Here is a 26,873-nt window from a genome sequence, read left to right as displayed (position 1 = left end):
GATAATGGGATCCTACCCTATCACATGCATCCTTAGTTTCTGCACTCACGTGCAAGACAATTTTTGCATTAAATCTTAGCTACCTATCACATGACCAGTCACTCTTAGATCACTCAATGTCTACTCCCTCAAGGTGCTTACTCTGTTGCAATCTTAGGGTAATCTGCAGACGAACCTTTCCCACTAATCCTTCTGCAATGTTGCTCATGATAATATTGAGTAGAACCAATCCCAGGATGGATCCAAGAGGCACTGATGCACCTCCTCCTTTATCAGTGTGAACTCCAGTTACCACTATTGTTGTCTATCACTTAAAAACAGTTTCTAAACCTGTCATCTACCTTGGGATCAGTTCCTGGGCTGCTTAGTATAAGCCTCCAATGCAGGACAGTGTCAGACCACATTCAGTGATCACCCAGCTAAAGAAAGTAATCATATTTGTTTGACAGAGCTTCTCTCTGGTAATGCCATGCTGCCTCAGATCCCCACAACTGGATGGACTGAAGATACTGCATTATTTTATCTGTTAGCATCCTTCCATCAGTTTGCTCACCACCAAGGACAGAATAACCAGCGTGTAGTTATCCAACACCATTTTTATGAAGAGACAGCATTTGTCCTTCTCCAGTCTGTCCAAAAGCACTAGGAACACACACATGTATCCTGAAGGCCAGTTTCCTCCTGAGCACATAAATAAATGAAAAGTAGCAGAGGCAGAGAATTCCAAACCTTGCCAATACAGTGCAGGGTTGTTTATTCAACAATTTCCAGAAGAAAATGTCAATGGGATTTTTTTTTTTTTAAATAAACAATGCTGCTTTTGATGAGGCATATTGTTTTTCTTTTGAACAGCTCTCGTGATTGCTGTCCAGGCTACATCAGACATTCTAGAAATAAGAAACTGCAGATCAGCAGACAATTGAACAGCAATTACTCAGATAAAACCCCAAATACTTCAGTATTCTCTGCTATTTTTTTTTTTTGTTTTCAAAAACATCAAATGGTACATGTTTTTGTGTCAGCTTTTCCTGGGCATCTCCCTCGGGATTTTTCTTTGGCAAACTAGAAGCGAAGATGGAAGATAGGGGCCTAAGTGTATTATCAGTAGTCAGTGATGTAATGGTCATGAGGAAAAAAAAAAACCCCAACCTTGTCAGCAAACAACTGTTTGGAGGAATTGATGGTGTGGTCTATGAAATCAGTTTTTGCCCTTTCAGAGGAAACAGAAGGAAGAGAGTAGGATGTACTGTAATGAAGACCACTAAATACAAATAAACTGAACGTCCAACTCAAAATCCTTTTTAACTTCTTTTACTCATTTTTAAAGAGAATACACACACACACACACCTATGTACAAAAATGCATACAAAGAGGTCAGGACATCACAGCGCATGGATAATGGTGCGGTTTCGCAGCTGCTGGACGTATTCCGAAGCCTGTTCAAAGCCAGTCTTAGGTTGTGCTACAGGAGGAGGTGGACCTTCCACCAGCTTCACAAAGTAATGGCATTTCACTTTGTCCATAATACCAAACATGCCACGACCATGGTAACGGATTCGTTTCAAATATTTGCCTTTGCCTGAAAAGGACTCGGCTACAAGGGGGAAAAAAAAAAAAAAAAAAAGGTAAGTATTGCTTAAAGGATGCACATAAAAGCAACAAAAATTACTGCATTTAAAAATGTCACAGAAGAGACACATTGATTGACAAATGGTGTTTTTATGCTCACACAGCTGATGGGGAAACTCTTCAACCTGCTGTTTGCACAACCAAATGCCAATCCCATCTCCTGGCTTTATAAATGCTGCATAACATTGCAAAGTAGGTGAACAAACCTTCAGCTTATGCTGAAATGATTCAGTAATTTGCTTACAAAAAGAAAAATCTTGCATAGCTTGCAAAACCCATGACGGCAATGATATTTTCAGTTCCTAAGTAATTTGCACCAAGCGGCAAGTTAAGTTGGATTAACTCTCACTCCTGAGTGGCAGAATTCATCAGTCATGGTCATTAGTAAGAAGTATGAAAAGGCCCTGAAAGGCAGAAAGGGCACGTTCTGAGTGCACACTGCTAAGCACAGATGTGCTGTGAAAATCATGAGCACTAATCACCACAGCAGCCACTTGATTCTTCAGGACAGCAACTTATCTAATGGGATGTGCATTCGTTTCCTCCGATAATCGGTGGTACGGGCGTGTAACCTCACTGACTTTATAGTGCATGCGGGAAAGAGGATGGTATGCGTGGATCTCGTAATTAGAACTGCATGCACATTATCCATGTTTCCACGTGTATTATAAAGTCGGCGAAGTACGCGTGCACTGCTAAATTAGAGGAAACGAATGCACACCCCCATTATCTACTTCTTGACCATATGACTTTTGCTTATGGTCAATTCTTTTATGATTGGTTTTTTTTTTTTTTTTTCTATTTTTATGTTTTTGGAACAGAAAGGGGAGAGGGTAACACCTTTCAATCAAAACACTTAAAAAAATCCATAACGAAATAGTGCGTTATCTAATCATATTATTGAAACTGTCAATAGATAGGACTTTATTCTCTCCAACTTTATAGGACAGAGAAGAAAAGCACAATGCTGTGCCGGGTGTGAGGATGCACCCAGGAGGAGGGGAAAGTCGCAGGCGGCTATCGTGTCGTTGGCGGCCCTTGCAGTCTCAAATCTTGGGGCCCCCCCCTCGGGTACACCGGCGGCAAGTCGGGCCCACATGGCCAGCCAGAGCAATGCTGCCTTAAGGGTGCCGGCTGCGCAGCCAGATATCATCGGACTGGGAGTGCACACTATTGTGGTCCTCCTTTGACCAAGAGTTGCCTGATGGGAGGAGGCAGAAGGGAGAATAGCACTCAATTGAGCAGCTCAAATACTCAAAGCAGGAAGTGGGGGTGAGTGGCATGGGATTCATAAGCAGGAATATGCCTGGGAGCTGCCCTGCTGCTGCCGCCACTATTAAATCCCGTCCACCCTCCCATTCTTGCTAATACATGGCCAATATGTTATTAGACAACTGTCTCGTCAGAATGTGTTATTTGTGTATACAGCAAGCTCACTAATATTGTTAAGTTACCGCGCCAATAACTTATTTTACGCTTAACTGTCACAGCAGTTTGGGTGCAAGAGTACCTGAACCCGGGAGGGTTTCAGTTCTGAAGGAGGCCTGGAGATTCCTGCACCAAAGCCTTCACAGGCATGGCCAGGGACTGACGGCATTGACCCTGGCAGTAGCAGCAAACCGGCAGTCCTTGGGAGGACACAGTGGCCTTGCTTGTACGTGGCTGGCTGCCGATATTGCCCTGTAGGACTGGGACTTTGCTTGCTGGCACTGGATCAGGCGGGTCCCAGAGGGGAATCCTTGACAGATTCCAAAGCGCCATCTTTTCCCCATTGTGGGGTATGACTGCAGTTATTTATGAAGGTTTGACATGCCGCTTTTTTGCAAGGTTTGGTCTCAAAGTGGACTACAGAAATTAAGACTTAAACAAGTATAACATGGTTAAATGCAGATAACACTGAGTGCCACTGTATGGCTTAAGGACCAAGTGTGGAAAAAGGTTTTAATGAGCCGGCTAGGAGAAGGCCGGGTTGAACAGCCATGTCTTAAGTATTGTTAGGTTAATAAAGCTGTAGCCACAACTTGTACCATTCAAGATCAGTGTCTGAAGTCTTACTGTGTAAGTTTACTCTGTGTATCAAAGGGTAAGGAACCTCCCAACCCCCATGCTAGGCTTGTCGTGGCTGCCTTGGTTACCACTTACTTAGCGGTACTCCAAACTCAGATAACACAAAATGAATTCTGAGTTCAACAGCAATAACGCAGCAAGCTGATAGGTAAGTAGAGAGGAGTCAAGGAACTCAAAGACACCAGAAGTAAATGTCATTTCAGATGGAAGGACAGAATTGGAGACCAGCAGGTGCTTTTGTTTAGTTCAGGACATGCAGGCATTCCAAGTTTTAAATAGGGTGTCATTCTGCCTGATAAAATGACCATCAACCAGTATTTAAGAGAAAGGAAAATTGGTTCTTACCTGCTAATTATCGTTCCTGTACTAAGATTATAATCAGATCAGTCCAAACTCCTGTGGTTTTGCCTCCCTGCCAGCAGGGAGTCTGGATTGATCTGGGTACGTATAGGGAAGTAAACATTTTTTTTTTCACTTGAATATTATGAGATCTGCTCCTTAGCAGCTCAAAATACCTATCTATTCAATAATCTCTCCAAAAAATGCACACTTTCAATATCAGGTGTCATGAATGAGGTATACTTTATCCCTGTCCCCGCAGTTACAGGCTGCATTCACTGCCTGCTGTCACTATAATAACTCTGTGAGCGGCATGAACTTACCTAGCCTGTGACTGGTCACCAGCAGATAATCACTCCTGAATGACGGCAGTAATTTGACAGCATTATGATCGCTAATGAGCCCAAGCTATTTGAAAGGACTCATTTAGAATTTCTTTTTAAAATTTCTCGCATATGTTAGAAGGTGGTTTAAATAGCTTGCGTGTTAGGTAGGCAGAGTGAGTGACATTCTTCTTCTCTATCAGTGAGCCCTAGACTATTCTGTAACTGTGAAATGAATTAAAAAAAAGTATTCACTCGTAGAACAGTACGTCTTATCACCGCATAAATTAGCTCAAAGCCTGATAATCTCTGTTCTTTAAGGAGCCCTACATTATAATACTAAGAATTATATTTTCAAGCTATTAAGATATGTAACCAGTTAACACAATGAGAGACCATGCTGCCAAGGAGTAGTAACTAAGCACATCTCAAAGGCAGCTCTGAGAAGCCAGACGTCAAAGGCACCCAAGAAGAAAAATGGTTTGATTAGCTCCAAGAATAACTTCCTATGCTAAGATTATAATTTGAAAGGCATACCTATATATAAATTTGATTTGAATTCTACATTGCAGCTTTTCACGGCCATATCCTGGGCTTCTAGAAGGACCTATAGAGGGAAGAGGAAAAGAAGGAACATCATTACACATTTGACCTTTGGCAAAGAGAATGTAATTTCTCATTTCTCTCTGCTATCTCTATAGTAACATGATTAATCATCAGTTTCTATTTTATAAACAGTGTTAGAAAGAGAATGGGCAAGAGCTCCCCATGATGATCAGATAACATAGGGAAAGGCAGGACAGCTCTTAACCTGCCTTCAGGCTGTGCAGAGCCAATTAATATAGTTTGTTGACGGTTAGCACTAAATATTAAGCAGGATTAAAAAAAAATAAATAAAAAGGGAGAGATTACTCCTTAAATTACTACTTTCCTTTCCTCCAAGGAAGGCAGGCCAATCCACACCAGTGGGTTATGCACTCCTACCAGCAGATGGAGACAGTAAAACTGACTCACTGATGTCACTGACATATAGTCCTGCCACGACATCAGCCTACCAGTATCTCTAGAAAAAGCCAAACTGTGGACAAACTTATACTTGAACACGACTATTAACCATCATCCACTCATGCTTCCAACCAACTGGGAAACACTGAACTCAACCAAAAAAAAAAAGTTAACATTTTAGAGGCCGGTTATTTCCCATACCAGTCCAAAAAACAAACCCCAAAAGAAATAATAATACTGTATATAAAGGATGAACTTAAAGCAAGCTGGCAGCCCAGGGCAGATTGTGGATTGGCCTGCCTTTCTTAGAGGAAAGGAAATGATAAGGTAATTATAATTTCTCCTTCCTCTGCACTCAGGCAGGCCAATCCATACCAATGGGATGTACCAAAGCTACTCCCAAAAAGGTTGGGAGGCTGCCTGCGGTGCCGTCAATACCACATGTGCAAAAGCTGCGTCTTCCTGAGCCTAAACGTTCAAGCGGCAATGCCTGGAGAAGGTATGCAAGGATGGTCACATCACTGCCCGGCAAATCTGAACAGGAGACAAAAAAAATCTCCACCCATGAGACTGCCTGAGCTCTAATGGAATGCACCTTGACCTGTCTAGGTAGTGGTACATCCGCATCCACACAGGCAGCCGTGATTACTTCCTTCACCCAATGTGCTATCGTCGTCCGTGTTGACTGTTCCCCTTGTTTACCTCCACCATGGAGCACAAACAGTTGACTGGTCTACTTTAAGGAATGAGTATCATTCAAGTACCGCACCAGATGCGCTTAACATCCAAGGCATGCAACACAGACTGTAATCCCGCTCATCTTTACCCCTGTCCAGAATGGGCAGGGAAATAGACCGATTCAAATGAAACTCTGAAACCACTTTCGGCAAAAAGGAAGGTACAGTGCTAAGCTGTACTGCCCTCAGAGTCATTCGCAGAAATGGCTCATGGCAAGAAAGCTTGTAGCTCAGAGATTTGCCATGCCAAAAGGATTGCCACCAGAAAAATTGGTTTTCAAGGTAAACAGCCGCAAGGAGAGATCATGCAGTGGCAGAAATGTAGGACCCGTCAAAAAAAAAAAAAAGAAGAAAGCAACACGAGGTTAAGGTCCCAAAGAGGCACCAATAGTCACAAGGGAGGGCATAGATGCTCAACTTCCTTTAAGAACCTGGACACATCGTGATGGCGGGCCAAGGCTCTACCATTGACCCATCCCCTATAGCAAGCGAAAACTGCTAACTGTACCTAAGGGCCAAGCCTTTAACCAACCCGTTCTGTAAAACTTCCAAAACCAGTGGAATTTCAACTAAGAGGTTGAGAACCTTACCAGTCTGAACACTCTTCAAACCCCAATATAAGCTAGAGATATAGAAAACTTCCTGGCATGAAGCAATGTGGAAATCACTGCAAAATAACCACGCTTCAGCAACAGAGCCCACTGAAGGGCTAAACCATCAGTATCAGACCCCAAGGTAACAGATCGTTCCTGAGTGGCAACCCGAGAGGACTGCCCACCAGAAGCCACTGAAGATAGTGATACCACGGTCTCCGAGGCCAATCTAGAGACACCAGAAGCATAGTCTGACTCACAATCTCCCGAAGCACCCTACCCATCATCGGCCAAGGAGGAAAGGCATAACACACCCCACTCTGCAGCCATACCTGGACGAGAGCATTGATTCCCAGCGCTCTCAGATCCCTTCTGTGACTATAAAATTGTGGTACCTTTGCATTGTTGGAGCTCCTTAAATACAGATATGGCTGACCCCAATATGCCACTATAAATCGAAAGGCCTTGTCTGCCAGTTCCCACTCTCCTGGGTCACAGACCTGTCTACGGAAGAAGTCTGGCTGCATACTGTCCTTCCTGGAAATGTGGGAGACTGATATGTCCTGAAGATGTTGCTCTGCCCAAACCATGAGCATATCTACCTCCGACAACTGTTGGCTTGTGGTTCCGCCTTGATGATTTATGTGGCATTGTCAGACATTCCTACCACTCAAGATTCCAGCTTCTCCATGAAATGTAAACACACCAGGTGAACCGCTCGTGCTTGATGGTCCACTGCCGTTCCTTGGCATTCCACAGACTTTGTGCCAGCAACCCTGAAGACTCACATCAGTCATGAATACTAACCAGTCTGGTGTCTAAGGGTACTCCCTTCTTAAGATGATCTGCTTGCAACCACCATCGCAATTGGATGCTCACCTCCAATGGTGAGTGGAATCTCACTGTGTACTCCTGCGACTGTGGATTGCACTGGAGAGCAATGTCCAGGGAACCACCTCCAATGTTGCCACCAGACCCCAGAACTGCAGATACGACTACAATGTTGGGCAAATAATCCTCCTCAAGGACTTCTGAATGTGATTCTCTGGTAGGAACACTCTGAATCACTCTGTATTGAATCACACGCCGAGGTACTCCAGAGTCTGAGCCAGCTGTAAACTGCTCTTAGCTAAGTTCACCACAAAGCCTAGCTCTGGAAGCAAAAAGATCTGGAAAGAAATACGACGAGTGAGATAATCAAATTTGCAGATGACACAAAATTGTGCAGAGTAGTTAAATCACAAGCAGATTGTGATAAATTGCAGGAAGACCTTGTGAGACTGGAAAATTGGGCATCCAAATGGCAGATGAAATTTAATGTGGATAAGTGCAAGGTGATGCATATAGGGAAAAATAACCCATGCTATAATTACACGATGTTGGGTTCCATATTAGGTGCTACAACCCAAGAAAGAGATCTAGGTGTCATAGTGGATAACACATTGAAATCGTCGGTTCAGTGTGCTGCGGCAGTCAAAAAAGCAAACAGAATGTTGGTAATTATTAGAAAAGGAATGATGAATAAAACGGAAAATGTCATAATGCCTCTGTATCGCTCCATGGTGAGACCGCACCTTGAATACTGTGTACAATTCTGGTCGCCGCATCTCAAAAAAGATATAATTGCGATGGAGAAGGTACAGAGAAGGGCTACCAAAATGATAAGGGGAATGGAACAACTCCCCTATGAGGAAAGACTAAAGAGGTTAGGACTTTTCAGCTTGGAGAAGAGACGACTGAGGGGGGATATGATAGAGGTGTTTAAAATCATGAGAGGTCTAGAACGGGTAGATGTGAATCGGTTATTTACTCTTTCGGATAGTAGAAGGACTAGGGGACACTCCATGAAGTTAGCATGGGGCACATTTAAAACTAATCGGAGAAAGTTCTTTTTCATTCAACGCACAATTAAACTCTGGAATTTGTTGCCAGAGAATGTGGTTCGTGCAGTTAGTATAGCTGTGTTTAAAAAAGGATTGGATAAGTTCTTGGAGGAGAAGTCCATTACCTGCTATTAAGTTCACTTAGAGAATAGCCACTGCCATTAGCAATGGTTACATGGAATAGACTTAGTTTTTGGGTACTTGCCAGGTTCTTATGGCCTGGATTGGCCACTGTTGGAAACAGGATGCTGGGCTTGATGGACCCTTGGTCTGACCCAGTATGGCATTTTCTTATGTTCTTATGTTCTTAAGATCACCTTGCGAGAAGCCAACTGACTCTTCTGCACACTTGGCCTGAACCAACTAGTCGACCAGATACGGATGGACCAGACTGCCTTCCTTGAGCAGAGATGTCTCTACCACCATCATGACCTAGAAGAAAGTTCTGGGCACCCTAGCCAGACTGATGGGATCTGACACAGATAATAACATCCAAGAATAGTACAGCTCAAGAAACGTTTCTGCCGAATGGAGATATGTAAATAGGCCTCAGTCAGATCGAGAGACATAGGAATACAGAGCGCACAGTTTCCATCCTGAAGCGAGTCCCTTCAGATCCAGGAAGGGCTGAACAGAATCTTCTTGGGAATAAATGGAATGGTGCCCCGTATTTTCCTGTAATCTGAAAACTGGCATTACGGCCTTCAGATCCATCAGCCTTCTTAATGTAGCCTCCCTCTGCTGCTCTCTTTACCAGGGAGTTGCATGGAGAGACCATAAATGCATCCAGAGGAATTCTGAGAAATTCTAAAACGTAGCCATCTCTTACTACCTCCAGGACCCACTGGGCCCACCTTTGACAAAAGAGAGACAGACGACCTATCTCCTGATTCAATAAGGTGAGCCCTCACACCTTCACTGTGAAGATCGAGAAGCTCCGGTCCTGGAGCCCACATCCTTATGAGGCTTCTTAGGCCGAAAGGACTGAGATCTTCTGAAGGGACGAGACTTTTGAAAAGCTCTTCACTGTAACGACGAAAGCAACAGGAATCCCTGCTGCAGCCCCTCACCCCAAAAGAACGCGATGCTGCTTTCCTTTTCTCTGGCAATAGCAGAATTTTGGATTTGCCTCATCTATTCACCATCTTCTCCAACTCACTTCTGAATAAGAGAGAACCTTTAAAGGGTAACCTTGTCAAATTGGACTTGGAAATTGTATCTGCAAACCAGTTTCGCAGCCACAACTGGCGCCTAGCCGCTATCATGGAAGCCACATCTCAAGCAGCCATCCGCACCAAGTCACAGCCTGCATCAGCTAAAAAAAAGCGGCTCCCGGTTACATCACAGGCTCGCTACTGGACCCTGATCCTTGAAACTTCTATGAGACGCAAACCTGCCTGAGATACCAGGCAGCAGAAAGAAGGAATTTGCAAATTCATTGCCATGAAGCCATAAGCAGGCTTTTGAAGCCAATTCCCCTATCTTGAGCATTCTTTAGGGCTGCATCTCCTTCAGCCGGGATGGTGGCTCGCTTAGAAACAGCACACACCAAGGCATCAGCCTTTACGAATAGTAACTGCTCTCTTGCTTTTGGGTCCAAGGGGTATAAACTCGCCAAAGAGCAACCCCCACCTTTACAACTTGCTTCCAGAGCATTCCATTCAAGATCAATCAGCTCTTGAATTGGCTCTAGGAAAGGGAAGAAACAGGACACTTTGCACAAAGTATCAAAATATGAGATCTTTCTTTTGTAATTCCGTAGCATCACCCCTATCTATCCCAAGCATTTCAGGGTCTGAGACATCAGCCCTGGCAATTTGTTTTTGTGAAAAAAAAAAAAAAAAAAGGAAGTCGAGTCCAATGTGGTTCCAAGTCAGATGGAATTTCTCCCTCATCTTAAAAGGTATGAAATCAGAGTCGGAGTCGTGTCCCCGTCCCCCCCCCACCTCCGGACAGGTCATAATCCGCATCCTCCTCAACATCTCCAAGGGCAGGCTCCTTTCACTGATTGCCTGAAGTGATGGCAAGCGGGACACCTGAGAATGTGACCCCTTCTTACTGGGTTGCTTTGCTACCACCGGACGCCCTTTCAGAAAGGCCTGCAAGCCTTCGAAAAATTCCACCCAGGAAAAAGATAGATCCATACCAGACCCACATGCCCAAACATGGTAACTCTCTGATCCCTCCCCCCGGGATCCCTCTCCCATTGGGAACAGGGCGAGGGGAACTGTCTGCCATATAACCTCCTTCACCTCTTCCACAGAATCCACCCACAGCCCGAGGGGATGTCCCAACGTCAGCAAAATCCTGAATAGACAAATAACCTTGGAGTGTCAAAACAGCACGGACCCAGGCGAAGAAAGTGTGATGGCTGGATTTCTGTTACATGGCGAGCCGCACAAATAGCGAGGCGCTTGAATTTTTGTCCTCGGTGCAATTTTTTCCCCACACGGTCTTAAGCAGCCTCCTGTGCACACATCAACAGCGTCTGGTTGTACCGGCGCAATTGCGTGCTCAAACCTAGGCCAAGTAACTACGTGTACGAGTGCCCGTGCACGCCCACCATCACTGCACAGAGCACGTGCCCGAGCACATGGGGGAAAAACAGCACCTGAAGCAATCTTGCAATGTAGGGCCTAGTGAAAGCTGCTTGACCCACACAGCCTCCACTCATTTCCCAGAGAAGTTAAAGGGGAAAAAAGATAGCAAATACCGAGGGAAAAATGGACCCACAAGGTAAAAAAAAAAAAAAAAGGAGGACCTAATTTTTTTTTTTTTTTACCTGAGCTCAGGCCTTCACTGACTCAGAACACAATCAGGTCTCCGGCTACGGGTGGGGGAAAGAGGGCACAAGCCAAGCACTCCCTTGGTCCTTAAGTCTACGCCTGGCCAGGCCTTCAGATTTAAACCGCTCAACTGAGGGAGGGACCAAGCGAGTATCACCTCAAGAGCTCAAGTGTGTAATTCTTCTCCTTATTTTATGACATTCTTTATTTTATTTTATTATTATTATTATTATTTTTTTTTTTTTTTTTTAACACTCAGTCCCCACAAGGGAGATGCACGTCTACCATCTGCTGGAGATGGAGAATACTGGCAGGCTGATGTCAGGGCAGGGCTATAATGTCAGTGTTGTCGGCAAGTCAGTTTTACTTCGTGTCCATCTGCTGGTAGGATGACATATCGCACTGGTATGGGGATTGGCCTGCTTGAGTGATGAGGAATATGCGTGTTGCAGTAAATGCCAGTAACTTCATTAAGAGGTTAATAAAGGTCTCAATGGCAAAATGAAATACAATTAAAGGGAGAATATGATAACATTTTTCATTGTAAGTGCCATCTAAATTAGATCTCTAATTTCCCCCCCCCCCTGGCATTTTCTCCCATTTTGAAGTTTATTTTCATCAGGCCTATTAAACCATGTTTGGCTCCAATGTACAAAACATTCCAATTGTTTTCCTTAAAGATACAACAGCGTAGGAGAGTTTTACTATTCCCCAGAAAGTGGAGCCACTCATTCTGGTCACTGGGAACCGAAAAGATGAATCTTGAATGACACTACAGGACTCTTCCTCAGCTTTCAAGATCATTTCTTTTCTCAACAGGCAGCTACACTCCCACACTTCCACTATTTCAACCTCTTCTATATTGGATTATTGCAAACATCGTCAACGCTCCATCTACCTGTGCCTAACATGCACACGTGCCTGTGCCTTAATGTATTCTAACATTTAACTCATTTATAGATAGCCTCACCAGCCTTGAGGTTGTTTAAAGGAATGACATCACCTGCAATGATGCATCATGGGCGAAATATATTGTTCCAAACCTTTGAAGTGCACTAATTTTGATGTGCCTACATGTCCATCACTAGGCGCTATCTGAACAGCAGTGAAATGTGCTTTAATATACCCCCAAGATTTAATTGGTCATTCATATTTTAATGAATAATATTGAGTGAACACCTAATGCATTGGATGACAGAACAGTTCAATTACTATTTTTGTGCAAGGAAGCATTAAATAGTAAATCACATGCGAAACTAAGCAGACATCCAACTGGATGAAATGTCCCAGCACAGCACTGGAGCTCAGTCTCTCTGTAGGTGCAACTAACCCCTTGTATTTAATGAGAGACATCGGAGACACTCTTCCCCCTAGGAGATCCCTTTCAAAGTGTCAGCAAAGTATTACAAAAAAAATTAAACAGCAAAGGGTTTGGGAGCCGGAGCAACAGGGAGAGAGGGATAGAAGCAAGAATCACAGAAAGCTAATTCTGTGGGAAAACTTGGTCCTGCTATTTCAAACTCAGCGCCCTCCCGAGCAACGTGTACCGCATGAATATTGTGTTACGACGCAGCAGGCGCGTGCTGCATACCTCGCTCTTACAGTATGGAACCAACGCAGCATTCCAAACTAACATTCGTGCAAGTGCCGGGACCAGCACGAAACACACAAAAGGCATTCCTTTAGCCAAAGCTCAGCAGCTACCCCTGCTGGAACCTTACAGAAAGAAATCGCCATTTCTCCCCATGTCAGGTTATGAAGTCTTTACTTTATCTTTTATAAGAACATCTGCAAAGCTGGATTTATCCAGATTACTAAATCAAGCATTTGCCATTTTTATATTGGCAACGTTAGTTACAGTTCACTGACAAACCTTATAAGCAGTGCACTCGCACTGCAGGAGCCCAATGGAAAACTGCTTCAGAATGGTACAAGGGATTCTCCCTCAGACATTACTGCAGGCTTTATCGTCCCCATGCTGCTCTCTCTCTATTCTCTTAAAGAAAGAAGTCAGCAATCCTTTGACATACAGGATCACCAAATTGCAGTTAATGTATAAAGTGTACACTTCCTGGAAGCACAGCTTGGGCAGCACCTGCTCCCATTATGTTTTCCTGTAGGCTGTTTTGAGACTGAAAAAACTAACTTTTCAGAATTTTCCTCCCTTTACCAGGTCTGTGCAGCATGAACTAAGGGCGATACCACTAGCGGGGATTTAAGAAATACACCACATTGCCAAGCTGCAATCATAAGAAACATAAGAAATTGCCATGCTGGGTCAGACCAAGGGTCCATCAAGCCCAGCATCCTGTTTCCAACAGAGGCCGAACCTGGCAATTACCCAAACACTAAGAAGATCCCATGCTACTGATGCAATTAATAGCAGTGGCTATTCCCCAAGTAAACTTGATTAATAGCAGTTAATGGACGTCTCCTCCAAGAACTTATCCAAACCTTTTTTGAACCCAGCTACACTAACTGCACTAACCACATCCTCTGGCAACAGATTCCAGAGCTTTATTGTGCGTTGAGTGAAAAAGAATTTTCTCCGATTAGTCTTAAATATGCCTGTAATTCAGCTACTGAACAGTAAGGTATATTTAAAAACATTTATAGCCCGCTTACAACAAAGCGGTTAGGCTAAGTGGATTGCAACAGTAAAATATGGCAAAAACATATAAACAAAATCATAACTAAAAACAATCACAATATGCTGCCCCCCCCCCCAATTGACAAGAGAAATGCTGGCACTGTTAGCAGTTACAATCCAAACACCTGGGCAGAGTCGAGGTATAATGCATGCTCCAGGTTTAATCCTCAGCGTTCATTTCAAAAACTTTAAGAAAGACTATTCCCCTGAGCAAATAGGAAGCACAGCTAAACACTAGACCAAAAGGTTCCTGCCCTCCGTATCCTCTTTGCCTCTTATGATGCCTCTGCTCCTCAGCTCTTTTGAACCCTCTGGCCCCCTTCATGCTTCTTCCACATCTCCTCTCTCCTCCCTCAGATTTTCACGGAGTAGCTCCTTACCTCTTTAATTACCTTTGCCCCCTTCTTGTCGTTGAACTCCAGCTGGGCCAGGGCTTGGTCTATGGACATGCCTCTAATCTGGAAAAGGAAGGAAAACCCTAAGGAGATTCCTTCTGCTATGAGAAGGGAATAAAGTGTGCCAACTGAAGAGCCAGCTGCAAACATGTGAGACGTTTGGATAATCGAACACTAACAGAGGATCCTGTCTGTGCAGCCCAGGCAGTGGAAAGCTTTCCCGATATGCAAAAGAAATCTGACATTAGGACTGCACGCAAGCGTTCAGCAGAAGGGCCAGATGTCACCGTGCCCGCTTTGCGTCCCAAAGTGGGTGGATGCCTGCAGCAGGCCTCGGGATTCCTGCAAGAACGCCCAGGCTCTAATCTAACGAGGGCGATTCTCTTCATTGGCCAATCCTTGGACAGAACCTTAATCAGTCTGCTTTCCATCACTGCTAAGATCCTGCTTCTGCTGGAAGCAAAAGGAGTAACCCTCTGCACCGCAGTACCCTGGGATGCTTCTTACCATCCGCCCTCCCCCCTATCCAAAGGAAGAGCAAACCCCAAAAACAACTGTTTCCAAATGCTAATCTAATGTTTAAAGGCAAGAACACATTTCTGGTCCACAGAGCAGACTCCTGTCTTACCAGTTTTGCCAGATACCACATCTTATCTTTGCTGTATTTGATTTGTCTTCGACAGTGGTAAACTTCCTAAAAGAAAGAAAAACCAAATGTTTTGGTTCAGCGATGTTTATCACCGGCTGGGTTCATACAATAATTTCACAATGTGAGGAGAATGTTATATTTCCTGTTCTTTTCGTCATCCCCAGTTTCCTCCTACTCCTTGCAGCTTCCAGCTCAGCTGGAAGCAGGGTTGGGGGATCCAGCACCATGAGCCTACCCGTCATTCCAGCAACGATCCTCAGGTGTCATGCACTAAGGATCCTTCCAGACCCTGCAATCATGAGCCCCAAATCCATGATTACTGAGCATCCCTCTCCTCCCCCCACCACACACTGCCCTCCACAGCATCCTCACCTCTGGCTGGCCCAGACAACGGAAAGTGAGTCACAGGTCAGCCCTATACTTACTTCCTGTACTTGTTTTACTGACACCTATTATATTTTTTTAGATGCTCAGGTTAATGACTCAGATGAATGTATATTACCATGAAATGGTGTCAAAATAAATAAATTTAAAAAAAACCAAAACCCACAGGGACATTTAATCTTACCTGTTAATTTCCTGTCCTCAAGTCCTGCCAAACCAGTCCAGACATGGGGCTGGATGTAGGGGATGAGTTTAGGGAAGTCGATGGAGATCCACTAACGCCGTTCTCACATCTGCCCCAAAAGTGGCATCCCCCTGGCTTGCACATCCAAACGATATTGTCTCAAGAAGGAACGCAAGGAAGATCTGGTGCCACCCTGCAAATGTTCACTAAAAGGAAAATACTCTCACTCCACTCGCGAGGATGCCAACACCTTGCTGGAGTGTGCCCTTAGGCCCTGCGGAACCTGACGCGTGCCGAGCGGGTCGCCTCCTTGATCCAGCCGGATCGAGAGGCATTTGAGGCTGCCTCATCCTTCTGGGGGACCACTGAACAGAACAAGAAGCTTGACAGACAACCTAAACAGCTTAGTGATCTTCAAGTACCACAACACCACCCTGCAAAACATCCAAGCAGTGGTGCAGGTATTTCCCACCTTCCAACAAATCAGACGTCAACAAAAGTCAGAAGAGAGATGGTATGACACATAAAAAGTAGAAAGGACTAGGAAAAAAGGATCTGTCACAGAAGAAGTCAGTGTCCCATCTTTCAGATGCATAAAAAAAAAGCAAATGCTCTGGGAAAAAAAAATTTATATATATATTTTTTTAATTTGTTTTTTAAACATGAAAGAATCATATCATCTTTAACTGGAATCTGGATTTCATTATTCCTAGCCCAGAATGCAATTGCCTCTTGCTACTTTTACAAACAAGCAGAGCTTCAGAATATCACTTCTCTAAACTACCTGCTGCTGTTTTCCATGTTTACCGGAGCATTTGCTTTTCATATGACACCTGGTTAGTCCTGAAAGGATTATTTGGGTCATGATGTCCTTGCACAGACCGTTACTGCTCACAAAGGATCCGTATGAAAGAAAAATTCCATAGAGGGGCGCTGGTTTAGTACATCTGTCCAAAGGAAAAATGTATACACGAGGCGTTCGGGGGGGGGGAGTTCATTCTCTCCAGAATGTCTCAGTTCAGCTGCACAGGGGTGACCTGCATTTTTCCTGCAGCCAACATTTGCACTATATGTAGATTGATTCTAGATGACAGAAGTCAATAGATGATTTATAGTTATCCAACAGGGTCCAAAGTCTGCCTACTTCCTTTCATGTAACAAATTTAGCCTGCTAATACAGATAAGTAGCTGGAGGCTTCCTCAATTCCACTGCCAGACAGAAGATGCCAGGTTTACATCCTCGGAGTCTAAAATTAGCACCAATTCAAATCAGAAACAGAAGCTAGGAAGGACTCTATACTTGTTTCAGTGTTAAACTCCCAGTGAAAGGTAAAGAGTAACAAATGCCTTTAGGAAGACAGGATGACAACTTGAGATTCCAGGGTATAACATTATTTCACAGTTACCTTTCCAGGACGGAGCATAAACACCTTGCTTGTGGCAATGACACCTGGCGCAGACGTGATGCAGCTCAGAAAAACCACAAATGCTTGCTGGTCTAGTAAACGTAGGCAGAAAAAGACCTAAGTGGTCCATCCAGTCTGCCCCGCAATCTTTTTTTTTTTTTAGTTTATTCTGGGGAGGTAATTCTTGCTCTGTGCAGGTCACCCCAGTCAGCACGGGTTTTCCTTTTCTTTGTCTCCATCATTTCGCCATTAGGAATTCTCTGTTTATCCCATGCCCTTTTGAAGTCCATTACCGCCCTTGTCCTCACGACCTCTTCTGAGAGGTCATTTCATGCATCCACCACTCTTTCTGTGAAGAAATACCTCCTCAAGTTGGTCCTGTCTTGATCCCCTTGGAGTTTCATATTATGACCCCTTGTTCTACAATTTTCTTTCCACTGAAAAAAAGTTTGTTTCCTGTGCATTATTAATATTTTTCAGGTGCATAAAAGTCTATCATATCAACCCTCTCTCTCCTCTCTTCAGCATCTACATATTTAACTCCTTCAAAATCTTTTGGTGCAGATCCCACACCATTTTGATCTCCCTTCTCTAGACCACCTCCTTCCTGCCTGTATCCTTTTTGAAATATGCTCTGCAGAACTGAACACAGTACTCCACATGAGGCCGCACCAACGACTTGTACGAAGGCATTATCACCTTTTTTCCTGCTGGTTATGCCTCTCTGTATCTCCCTGGCCTTAGCTGGTGCCCTGTCACACTGCTTCACTGCCTTCAGACTTTCAGACACTAATCACCCGGAGACTTCTCACAGGTCTGTACACATCAGATGTGTAGTCCCCCCACCCGCCCATCATGATAGAAAGGTCCTTCTTGGCATTGAATCCCTTCAACCACTCAGCTATTCTTAGATTGCTTTTCACGCTCTCTACGCCTTCAGATGTGTCCACTCTGTTGCAGATCTTGGCGTCATCTGAAGAAAGAAACTTTTGCTTCTAACCCTTCTACAACAGCGCTCGCAAAAGATACTGAACAGAACCGGTCCCATAACAGATCCTTGAGGCACTCCACTTTATCATTCTTTCCTCCTCAGAGTGGGTTCCATTTACATCTACTTGCTGTCATCTGCCAGTCAATTTCTGATCCATTCCACCACCACGGGGCCCATTTCTAAGCTTTTCAAAATGTATTCATGAGCCTCTTATGCGGGACTGTATTAAAAGCTTTGCTGAAATCCAGATATATTGCATCAAGTGCTCGTCCTTAATCTAATGCTTTAGTTAATCAAAAAAGTCAATCAGATTTATCCAACAGAACCTTCCCTCTGCTAAAAAACATGTTGACTTGGATCATGCAACTCGCTGCAGGGCAATTCGCTATCCTGTCCTTCTGAAGCAGCTCCATTAGTTTTCCCATCCCGGAAGCAAGACTAACCAGCCTATAGTTTCCATATTCCTCCCGGCTATCACTTTTGTGAAACGGCACCACCACCCTTCTCCAATCTTTCGACATCGCTCCTGTTTCCAAGGATCTATTGAACGGGTCTCTAAGCTCCTTCAGTATCTCATCCAACCCCAAGGCCTTGACTACTTCCAATATCCCCAATACCACTTGTTTATGGAAGAGAGTGCATCTTCCTCACTCTCATCCATGCTCTTACTGACCAGAATTGGTCCTTCCCCAAAGTTTTCTTTGGTGAGCACTAAAATGAAGCGTTTCATGTTTCTGCTTTCTCCTCATCTTTTCCCACACCATGACCTGTCTCCTTTCGATTTTACACCACCATCTCTGGCCCTTCTCCGATATCTGAAAAAAATGGTTTGTCTCCTCGCTTTACCTCATTGGTGATGCTTTCTTTCACTCAGAACCTTTGCTTTCCTGATTTCTTTTTTCGTCTTTCAGTTTCACCAGAAATCCTTCCCTGTGAGACTATGTGTTCCTTCGTACTTTTTGAATGCTGATCTTTTTGCTTATATTCTTCCAGCCACCACTTTAGAGAACATATTGGTTTCCTTTTCTTACATAAAGATTTGTTGCTTTTGTTATAGCTCCTTTTAAATTTAGCTCACCGTTGCTCCACTTCTCCCATCTCCTCTCAGCTGTCTAGCTCCTCCTCAAGGTACTTCCCCATTTTAGCAAAGTCTGTATTTCTGATATCCACGATTTTGATTTTTGTGCGACTTCTCTCTGTTTGTGCTTGAAGCTTAAAATATTAGTATGAGGATGGCAGACCTAAGCACAAGAAGAGGTCCAACTCAAGATTGAATCCCACTCATAGATGTTAAAGGGCACTTTTTAATCAAATCACGAACTAAGTTCACCTCCTCTATTCACAGTCCATTATAAATTGCCTCCCAATTATAATTCTGCAGATGCTACTAGGGGATCTGACCAGTATCATGGTTTCCTACAGTTAAAGGAAGCGTTACGATAGTAGCACTTACTGCTGGTCTTCGCGCTTCATCAGGAAGTTGTGGTGGGTAAACAATTCGATTCTTCTTCTCCCATCCTCTACTTCTCTCCAGAACACTACTTGTGTGGATGCTGGATAGTGGTGTGGCACTGCAGGATGAAATTAGCCTACAAGGTAATAAAATTATCTTTATATTAAAACTAAATCCAAAACAAACTTGGGGGCCATTAAAAAGATTCCTGAAAAACACGGGAAACTGAAGTAGCCTATTTATCCGCTGAGCAAGGGCAATCCTTACCCACACTGCCTCACTGAAATGACTTGATTCCACCTTGGATAACTGCACCCTTTGAGGTTTGATTCAGCCTCGTCATCTACTCGGTAGTACATTTCCCTGTTCAAACGATGAACTGTGCCAAATCAAAGCCATGCAGACACCTGTTTACTGGAATTAGGTTTGAGACCAGCAGCTGACTTCATGTAAACTACTAACCAGCTGTCAGGTGTTAAACGCTTTCAGTCATTCAGTATATAAATCACACATTACTTAATGAAGCTGCAAAGATCCAAAAGTGTCCCCAATCTCTTGTTCCAGCACAGATGTGCTTTTCCTATTGTGATTTCATCAGATATTTCCTGATGCTTCTATGCCAGCTGTCATTTCGAAAACGCCAAAAAGAAAGGAAATGAAACCGAAAACAAGTAAGATTTCTTCAGGTGATACAAATAGGTTAAAAATTCAGCGCCTTCACACCTTATCTCAATGAATTCTATAAAACCCCAATGCCCAAGGAAGAACTGCTATAAACAGAAACACACAAAGTCAGACTGTATGAATTGAGACTAATTTGGGCTTAATAGAAATATATGGGGAAACAAATATTCACCTAGAGCAAAAGGCAGCAATGCATATCTTGCTTTATGTCTATAAAAAGCATAGTTTACACAATGGCTGCACATTAGATTCATCAGTGATAAATTCTGACTTCTAAGACCACTGAAGCTGTGACCGATCTAATTCTGGGGTTACCTTTTCAACCCCATTGCTTTATGCAATGTGAGAGTTTGGCAACATGTTGCTGCTACATGCATCATCAGAAAGCTGAGCATCAGTCAATGCTGCAGCAGCCCAGTGACACATGCTCTTCCTACCTTCAACTGCATGCGAAGGCCAGGAGAGAAAAATGAGGCAGCAACAGAGTGAAGCTGATAGGCATTAGTCCATTAAGTTCAACAACCTTGAAAATACATCAATATTTTAACAGTTTGTTGTTAATACTCCAGAGAAAGGCATAAAAGATCTAAATATACAGTCAATCACTTTCTAGAAGTAAAAAAACAAAACAAAACAAAAAAAAACTTCCTGATCTTGCTGCATGTGGGTCACTATCTTATAAGAGAAATAAAGGTGGGACTTGCTTTAGCTTACATCAGGGAAAGAATGAGTAAGTGGACTTACAAACAGAGCTTTGACCCTATGGTGCCATTAAAAACAACAAAAAAAACCTTTGGCTGGTTGTTAAGAATATCACTACTAAGCTTTTTGATGGCCTATGTAAAAAGTTGCTGATTCTCAATAAAAAGGGTGTCTACAATGTGTCTAAATATAAATTCACATATGTCCATCCATCTGTCTGTCACACTTTTTTTTTTTCAGTACTTCTAGACAGACCATTCCAATTTTGGGCTACCATACAGTACTAGTCTGGAGTCTGAAAATCTCATCTGCTATCTCAGCTGCAAGAATACTATTAATGAGCATAATGGTCACTTGATTCTTACCTGGTACAAGTCACATTCAATAGAAGAATTACATTTAGCCATATAAAACTTTATAAACAAAACTATGACACAAGGAAAATGATTTTAAATTGCAATAATTTAATTATTCAAGGACAAATGGGTAAAAGCCTATACCAATTGATTCTGTAGGTCCCTAGTCAAATTAGTAAAGGCAACACTGGCCCCTGCTGTCTAATTCTTGAAACTACATTGGCCAATGTCAGACCATTTACCTCACCTACTGCATAAATTCACTGGGGCTGAAAGGTTAATTGGGAAAACAGAAAAAAATAAACACAATAAAAAACTCAAAAAACAAAAACAAAACTACACACAGGGCTAAAATCAGGAGGCGGAACCCCAGCAAGGCATTTTATTTTTATCTAACAGTATAAACACTCCATTTAAAAAACATTGTAAGCTCTGCATTTTTTGGCCTTGGAAGACAAACCAGTTTAAGTAAGCATTAATTGGAAAATATAAAACATAGTGTCTCCGGGTGTCCTATAGGTAAGCACTTCTACTAGGAGACAACAATCTTCCTCTACTTTTATCCCACTCTAAACTGAACAGCATACACCTCCATAAGACAAAATCTACTAAATCATAACTCATGATATTAAAATTCAATAAAAAAAGTGTTCATTTCTGTTTATGGAATATAAAATCTCTCTACCCCATATTTGGTCGGTAATGTCAAAATGAGGACAGACTACTGCAATTCACTGCTGACGGGTCTCCCGAAATATTTTTTATTTAAAAACATTTATAGCCATTTATAACAAACCAGTTGGGTTAAGCGGGTTACAATATAAGTAAAATCATACAGAAACAATAAAATCATAACTAAAACATTCACAATATATATTGTTCTCCCCACTGACAAAATAAATGCTTGCACTATTAGCAGTTACTATCCAGGCACTTGGGCAAAGAAGTGGTATAGTGAATGCTCTTAGGTTATTACCCTCAGGGTTCAACAAATTCATAGCCTCCAAATGATCCAAAATACCACTGCTTGCCAGCACTACACGGTATGAGCATTTACTGTCTGTGCTTAAAGCACTGCATTGTTTACTCAGTGCTTACAGAATAGAATTCAAGCCATAATGTATATTTCATATTCTTCATGGCTGTGTGTCACAATATTTCTCTAATACTGTATCCAGTTACCAGCCAAATTGAGAGCCTTCTGTTCCTCACAGCAAGAACTGCTCACCATTTCTGTAGCCAGACTAACAAACCAGTGCTTTCTCCAACACTTTGGAATGCCTTGCCATTGAATTTCTGGTTGCTGGATGATTATACTACAATCTGCAAACAATGCAAGGGTTGTCTGAAGAAAGCTTTTTCATAGATGTAATTTGTTTTTTATTATAAGTGTTTATGTTTTATTGCACATTTTTATTTAAACACTTTTATATACCGAAGTTTGTATGGACATCACGTCGGTTTACATAAAATGAAAGGGAAGAAGAGGAAGAGAAATCGGAAGAAAAAAAGTTACATTATAACAAATAACTGATTAAATAAAAGAGGCTAAGAGAAGCGAAAAGGATAGAAAAGAGCGGATAGGTAAAGGGGGTGATGTTAGAGGAATAGGTAACTGGTTTAAGAAAACATAGAATTAACTCATAAGGGGGAATACACATCACTTTGTAGCCCGATGGGACGAGGCAATTCATACTTTAACCAACATTAATGAATACACCATATCTTTAGACAAAATCAACAACTTAAAAGCTCAAGTCCCACCTGCCCTGCAGCAATAGCAACCAGTAACCCAAAAGACATAACGAAGTGGTCCACATTTGAGAGAGAGTCACACATCTTGAAATAACCCAAATAATCAAAGATTAAACTCACCATACACCCAAGAGACCCTATTCCTTCCAGAACCTTTGAAACAAATTCATGGGGTTATCACCCCTAAGGTCATAACATTAATTAATCACTCTGTCACAGAAGGAATTGTTCCACAGGGGCTAAAACAAGCAGTAATAAAACCGATCCCTGAAGAGAAATCTGGAAGAATTGATGACTGGAACAACCACCCAATATTAAACTTGCCTTTTCTCACCAAGGTTCTGGAGAAAGCAGTATTAATCCAGCCTGAAAATCATCTGGAAGATCAGAGCATACTCCATCCAAACCAATATGATTTCAGGAAACAACGTTCGAATGAGACTCTACTACTCTCTCTGACTCAATCTTAAGAGGGTTTGATAGAGATTAATCATATTTTTTGGTACTAATTGATCTAAAAGCCGCCTTTGACACAGTTGACCATTCCCAACTAAGCCATCAACTGAACAACATTGGAATCGAAGGCTGTGTCCTCAAATGGTTCTCCTCATGCCTATCAAAAAAGATCTTTCCAAGTAAAACTGGGTAATTCCCAATCTGACACTTTCCAGTCTGATACTGGAATTCCCCAAGGCTCAGCTCTATCGGCAACTCTTTTCAACATTTATATGTTCCATCTATGCAAACTTCTTACAGACCTTGAAAACACATTCTTCCTGTAAGCTGATGACATACAGTTATACATTCATAATTCCATTCTCCAAATCTCTTGAATACACTGAATCTTTGTCAACCCATATGAAAGCAATTCAGCAGGAGCTAAAACATCTAAAACTGACACTAAACCCTAAAAAAATAAATAAATAAAAAATGATCTGGTTAAGAAGAAACTCCTTGATCATCAAACCACTAGCTCTTGACCTCGGTAATCTTAAAATTACACCCTCTGACCAAGTACAGGATCTAGGCATACAAATGGATGAGAACCTCATGATGAAGAAACACATCAATAAGCTAATCACATCTGGCTACAAGTTAAGGATTCTACAACGTCTGAAGCCCTTGCTAACTTTCAAAGACTTCCAGACTGTACAAGATTGATAACATGCATATGTGCATGTAGGTTACATTAGGCATACACTTGAAAACTGTAAACACAAATGTGTACACCTATAGACAACGCACAAAACTATGATAAAGGAATAAAGGTGAACAATAAAATAAGAAAACAAAAGAAACAAAAACACAGCCATGAATTGAATTAAGTTGCTGTTGCTAGAACCATCCACACATTACATTTATTGACATCTCACCTTTTTTATATATAATTTTATATATTCATTTCCTATACCTATAATCTTTTTTTTTTTTGGTTTTAATGAAAAGAACGTTTTAGAAAAAGAGGGTCATGAAAGTATACGCTTAACGCTTCTAAACACCGCCTCCTGTCACTGGCGCCTCCCCCTCCGGGAGAAGGACGCTGGCTATAGGAAGCAGCGTTTACCTGTGTTGGGGCCCCAGCACTATGGGGCCCCGGCTAGGGCAGGAATAGAAGGTAAAAGTGAGGTGGGAAGATGGAAGAAAAGATGGGGGCAGGGATGAAAGGAGGAGGAGGAGGAGACAGAGATACATTAAGTGAAAGGAGTGGAGAATGGACGCGAAGAGGGAGGCTGCAAGCACTGCCTGAGCGAGACATTTTTTTCACGGGGGACGGCGATTGTCCTACAAACAGCCCTGCGATGACTCACCCCAGGGCAGGCACCGCACGCCAGACACTCCACAGCTGGGCCGCGCCTGCGAAGCAAACACAAGAAGGTCAGAACCTCGCAGTGCCAGGAGCACGGACCAAGCACCGCCAGCCCTGCCGCACGCTTCACCTAAACTCGCCGCCATCTTCCTCCCGCCGCGCGCCCGCTTTACGGCAGGAACCGCCCACCGCGATCACGTGCGGGAGACTACCAATGAACCACCTCGTGAAGAGACGGGCCGCAGGCTCAGCGTTTCCGGAAGTAGGGGTGGGGGAGCGACGGTTTGCGACGGTGCGAGGTGCTTTTTGGCTCTCCTTGGGAACGGGCAAGGTGCTGCAGTGTGCGGCGTGCGGAGGTGCCGGCAGTAACAGCGGTAGCAATAATAATATTGATACGGATGATGCAGTCCTGAACGGAGTCTCCAGCTGAAATCTGGGTTTTACCTACTCTCCTGCCCTTCTGACAGGTAACTTATCCTCCCATGGCAAGGAGCTATGGGTATCCCAGCACTTTCTTTCTCATCAGCTCACTAATCGAAGCATGCTGCCTGTTGCAAGCAAATTAACTGCCACTTTGCAGCAGTGTGTGGGCACTTGCAGATCAAACCGATGCATACCTGTTTAGTTACCACTTACGCTAACGACAGCGTATCATGTAACATTTATACAAATAATCAGCTTGCATGCATCTCGGTTAGCTCTCTTGTAGTAGCTGTATTGACCCCGGAGAATAATGGAGTCTTTGATTAAAATTGCTTTCAAAGAATCAACGCAAACGATGTACTACATCAACTTTGCAGCCTACACAAGTCCTTTCTTGTAGCTGGGCTGGCAGGTTTGATTCTTGAGCCTGGCTTCTGCTCCCCGGGTTGGCCAGTGCTGGGAATGTTGCAGATGCAGCCTTCACCATCCTCAGTCTGACTTATTGCTCAAGGGTGACACCTAGCGGCCAGCCTCAGGATCCATGTTAACCAGGTTCTGTAGGGAGCCATGGTTAGTGGCCCCTGGCGAGGACAGTTCATTGCAGTGGCTGCGCTGAGCATAAGATATGCCATACTGTGTCAGATCAAGCCCAGTATCCTGTGTCCAACAGTGGCCAATCTCAAGTCGCAAGAACCCAAACATTAAACATATCCCGTACTACTAATACCAGCAACAAATAGTGGTTGTTCCCTGTTGATTAATAGCAGTTTATGGACTTCAGCTCTAGGAACTTATCCAAACCTTTTTTTAAACCCAACTACATTAACCACATCTCTGGCAGCGAACTCCAGAGCTTAATTGTGCATTAGTGAAAAAGAATTTATTTTGATTTGTTTTAAATGTGCTACTTGCTAACTTCCTGGCATGCCCCCTAGTCCTTCGAAAGAGTAACTAACCATTTCACATTTACCCATTCAAGTTCTTTCATGATTTTGTACACCTCTATTAAATCCCCCCTCAGCCACCTCTTCTTCAAACTGAAAGTTCTAACCTCTTTAGCCTTTCCTCATAGGGGAGCTATTCCATGCCCTTTATTATTCTGGTTGCCCTTCTCTGTACTTTCTCCAGTGCAACTATATCATTTTTGAGATGCGGTGACCAGAATTAGATACAGTGTTCAAGGTGTGGTCTAACCATTGACCGATACAAAGGCATTATGACATCCTCTTTTTATTTGCTATTCCCTTCCTGATAATTCCTAATATTCTGTTTGCTTTATTGACTGCCACAGCACACTGAGCCGACGATTTCAATGTGACGCTTAGATCTTTTTCCTGGACGGTAACTCCTAACATAAAACCTAACATCATGTAACTATAGCACAGGTTATGTTTCCCTATATGCATCACCTTGCACTTATCCACATTAAATTTCATCTGCCATTTGGATGCCCAGTCTTCCAGTCTCACAAGGTCCTCCTGCAATTTATCACAATCCGCTTGTGATCTAACTACTCTGAATAATTTTGTGTCTTCTGCAAATTTGAGCACCTCACTATTATTAACTTTCCAGATCATTTATAAATATATTAAAAAGCACTGGGAGGAGATATACAATGGGGGAATTCTCCTAGTCCCTTGCTCCCCTATTTATTTAAGATTATTTATGAAT

The 26,873-nt window shown here is 43.0% G+C and overlaps 2 protein-coding genes across 4 annotated transcripts in view; one reads left to right on the top strand and one right to left on the bottom strand.

Moving 5' to 3' along the window:
- Window positions 1–1,295: 1,295 nt before the first annotated feature.
- MRPL22 (mitochondrial ribosomal protein L22) lies at window positions 1,296–25,059 on the bottom strand. Of its 3 annotated transcripts, XM_029583237.1 has the most exons (7): window positions 24,910–25,050; window positions 24,781–24,826; window positions 19,476–19,611; window positions 15,037–15,102; window positions 14,394–14,471; window positions 4,897–4,966; window positions 1,296–1,595 (listed from the first exon to the last, which is right to left on the bottom strand). In XM_029583237.1, exons 1-7 carry the CDS (start codon window positions 24,923–24,925, stop codon window positions 1,384–1,386), a joined length of 624 nt encoding a protein of 207 aa, XP_029439097.1. In that variant the 5' UTR covers window positions 24,926–25,050; the 3' UTR covers window positions 1,296–1,383. The 3 variants fall into 3 exon arrangements, with proteins under 3 accessions (XP_029439097.1, XP_029439099.1, XP_029439098.1); XM_029583239.1 differs by lacking the exon at window positions 19,476–19,611 and having other exon boundaries at window positions 24,910–25,059; XM_029583238.1 differs by lacking the exon at window positions 14,394–14,471.
- GEMIN5 (gem nuclear organelle associated protein 5) overlaps window positions 25,038–26,873 on the top strand; it is a 47,566-nt gene continuing 45,730 nt past the window's right edge. The window contains exon 1 of the mRNA XM_029583235.1: window positions 25,038–25,246. The gene's annotated coding sequence lies outside the window, so the exon portion shown is untranslated. The remainder of the gene's footprint in view (window positions 25,247–26,873) is intronic.

The sequence above is a fragment of the Rhinatrema bivittatum genome, chromosome 18 (assembly GCF_901001135.1).
Source record: "Rhinatrema bivittatum chromosome 18, aRhiBiv1.1, whole genome shotgun sequence".
In the NCBI taxonomy this organism is placed as follows: Eukaryota; Metazoa; Chordata; class Amphibia; order Gymnophiona; family Rhinatrematidae; genus Rhinatrema; species Rhinatrema bivittatum.
The sequence above is the reverse complement of the archived record's forward strand: the minus strand, read 5'-3'. Positions and strand labels throughout refer to the sequence as shown.

What these genes read in the sequence shown, in the direction of transcription:
- MRPL22 (XM_029583237.1), bottom strand. An exon ending in ATGAAGCGCGAAGACCAGCA is followed by an intron (nt 15,103 to 19,475) that starts GTAAGTGCTACT and finishes TCTTTCTTTTAG; the next exon opens with GAAGTTTACCACTGTCGAAG. An exon ending in GGGCAAAGGTAATTAAAGAG is followed by an intron (nt 4,967 to 14,393) that starts GTAAGGAGCTAC and finishes TTCCCTCTATAG; the next exon opens with GTCCTTCTAGAAGCCCAGGA.